Source organism: Onthophagus taurus, chromosome 7 (genome assembly GCF_036711975.1).
Source record: "Onthophagus taurus isolate NC chromosome 7, IU_Otau_3.0, whole genome shotgun sequence".
Classification (NCBI taxonomy): Eukaryota; Metazoa; Arthropoda; class Insecta; order Coleoptera; family Scarabaeidae; genus Onthophagus; species Onthophagus taurus.
In genome coordinates, this window is record NC_091972.1 from 35,876,770 (window position 1) to 35,879,725 (window position 2,956).

Consider the following 2,956-nt stretch of genomic DNA (forward strand, 5'->3'; position numbering starts at 1 on the left):
GAGACACCGAAGACGACTAAGTAATAAAATATGAAGGAGCCATTTAAAAAAATGAAGTTATGGTACTTCAAAATTTCGAAAGTTAACGTGGCATAGTAAAGTGACCAAACGTTCTCGGCATGAAAACATACTCCGTCATGTTGCTTAAGGATGTTCTGAATCCTAAATTGATATCCCAAAAATCGAGTGTTCTCTGATTTTTTTAACAAATGTCTGCTGGAGCAGATTTTTCTAGAAAAGTTCGAATACCTCGAGAACGGCCTAATCAAATTGCAAAAAGTAGTAAAGTTATTTATAAACCTTGAAAACAGACAAATCGAAATATGTAAAAATATACATGGTGTTCCATTTAAAAAAATAAAGTAGGTGGCGACTTCCGGTATAACCGGAAGTGTTTAAAAAAATTTTAGTCGAAGAGAACGCAATTCATAATGCTTAAATCTGAATTCTCAAATTTGTATTTCGGCCAGAACCCCAGAAACGTCTAATGACCGATCTCGATGAGGCACCCTGTATAACCGACTTTTGGCTATAATGGACACACTTCCCTGTAATAATCTGTTATATTAAGGTTTTAATGTATTACATATAGGTACTGGTTAAGTATAGTATACCTTGTATACTATTATAGTATAACAGTTGGAACAGAGGAATAGTTGTAACAGGTATTTAGTGTACTACTTTTTTAAAAACAGGAACATATTGTACTTGTTCCTCACAAATACTAGTTTATAACATCTCTAATTGAGATACAGCAACTCCATGTCCTTATTAGAACACCCAGTATGTTCAGATAAAGTACGACTGGTTAAGTAATTTGATTGAAATATATTAATTGTATATTTTCATTTAAACTGCAAGTTTATATAAAATGGTTTCAAGGTGTGATCAGGTTAAGTAAGTCTTTTATGTGTATTATCAGCCAAATAGAACAATGACGTATATAACATAAAAACCATGAATACTGAATGTTTAACATTCATTGTTATATTTAAAATTTATCTACTATTTATCTAAATCTAGATAAACAATTTTTTTACTACAACAATATTGATTTTATCATTTTAATCGAATAAAATACAACATTACCTAAAAACTACATTTTATTCTATAAATGTAATACAACCTATGTATAAAAAATATTCAATCCTTTCTCACAATAAATTCCTTAAAATTTATCACATTATTAGTAACAACTGTTAAATTATAAAAAATACTTCATTTAATAAATTAATTAAAACAAATTTTTAATCCATACGACACAAAAAAGACCAAAAATTTATGTTTCATGATGCTCGGCAATATAAAACACAAAAATAAGAGGTACAGCAACTATTAAAGTTACAATAAAAACGATAAGTGTAATCCAGGAAATATCAGCATCGACTCCACTACAATTAAACTTAGAGGGAGGTGAATGTGAAATGGTTGAGTGTACCGGCAGTAAAGTTATTTCTTCATCGTAATTCTCGTTTATGTCGTTATCACAAGTTTTTGTATTTGAAATGGTCGAATTAAAAATCACATTGTTCACATTCTCGTTTGTGGAACTTGTTGAAGGCAAATCAATCAAGTTTGCAACTGCGGGTTCTTTTTTTATTGCGACATCATCATCTTTAGGAGACGATCTACCGCTATTGTTATGAATACCTGCTAAAATCGTTGAAAACGGCCTTTCGGGAACCTTTATTTTTCCTTTTGCAAAGATCTCATTAGCATTTAAAATATGATTTATACGTTTTAATTCCTCTACCTATAAAATTAATTTAGGTGTCCAATTTTTCTTTTGGATTAGATTTAATTACTTACGGTACATCTATATCGGATAGCTATGGCTTGTAAAGTATCACCTTCTTCTACTATTTTCTCAACCGTCGGTGGTTCTTGGTAAGTCGTCTTTTTAATGATGAAGAGCTCCGTTTCGTCTGAACTGTCATCGCTGTATTTTCCCGTCAATTTCTTGTATTGTTCTTCTTTGGGTCGTCTACAAAAAAACAACAACACCACCAAGCAATTTTATTATAACGTCAAGGTTACACTTCATTTAATAATTTTACTTTTGTCTTTTCATTTTTCATATTCTCGTTACCATAAACAAATTAATAAACGTCTATTGACGTGTTAATATTATTTTATAGGTTAGCCATTTTTTTTATTTTTGACGTTTAAACGTCACTTTTAATTACGTTGTGTGGCCATTCTTTGTACTAATAACAAATATTTATTTTCAACTAATTAAAATTATTTTTAATTTAAAATTAATATTTGTAATAATTAATATTATTTAATAATAATTTTGGTCGATTTGTTATTATTACAGTACAATTTAATATTTTATTAGTATTTATTGAAATTTAATTCCAGCATGCGCCATCTATCGAGATTAAATTGTATGAATAATTCGCGCTAAAAATTTAAGATTATTAAACAACAACACCACCAAGCAATTTTATTACAACGTCAAGGTTACTCTTCATTTAATAATTTTACTTTTGTCTTTTCATTTTTCGTTTTTCATATTCTCGTTACCATAAACAAATTAATAGCCCATTTTGTTATTTTTGACATTTAAACGTCACTTTTAATTACTTTGTGTGGCCATTCTTTGTACTAATAACAAATTTTTTATTTTCAACTAGTTAAAATTATTTTTAATTTAAAATTAATATTTGTAATAATTAATATTATTTAATAGTAATTTTAGTCGATATATTATTATAACAGTACAATTTAATATTTTATTAGTATTTATTGACATTTAATTCGAGCATACGCCATCTATCGAGATTAAATTGTAAGAATAATTGGCGCTAAAGTGTGTAATCTGAGTGGGTAACGTCCATTATACGCAAGTTGAATACTTTATCTACAACTATTTAATTTTGAAAAAAAAATTCAAAAAAACGAAATAAATAAACTTGATAGACATTTCAGACATAACCTCAATATAAGAAAG

At 28.1% G+C, this 2,956-nt stretch overlaps 1 protein-coding gene across 1 annotated transcript; it reads right to left on the reverse strand.

Annotated features, from left to right (window-relative positions):
• Window positions 1–1,085: 1,085 nt before the first annotated feature.
• Window positions 1,086–2,193, reverse strand: LOC111423906 (lysM and putative peptidoglycan-binding domain-containing protein 3). The gene is made up of 3 exons (XM_023057292.2): window positions 2,058–2,193; window positions 1,810–1,984; window positions 1,086–1,753 (listed from the first exon to the last, which is right to left on the reverse strand). Exons 1-3 carry the CDS (start codon window positions 2,069–2,071, stop codon window positions 1,280–1,282), a joined length of 663 nt encoding a protein of 220 aa, XP_022913060.1. The 5' UTR covers window positions 2,072–2,193; the 3' UTR covers window positions 1,086–1,279.
• Between the last annotated feature and the right edge of the window lie 763 nt (window positions 2,194–2,956).

Coding starts and splice junctions, on each gene's coding strand:
- LOC111423906 (XM_023057292.2), bottom strand. Junction 1,754..1,809: donor CTATCCGATATAGATGTACC/GTAAGTAATTAA, acceptor TTAATTTTATAG/GTAGAGGAATTAAAACGTAT.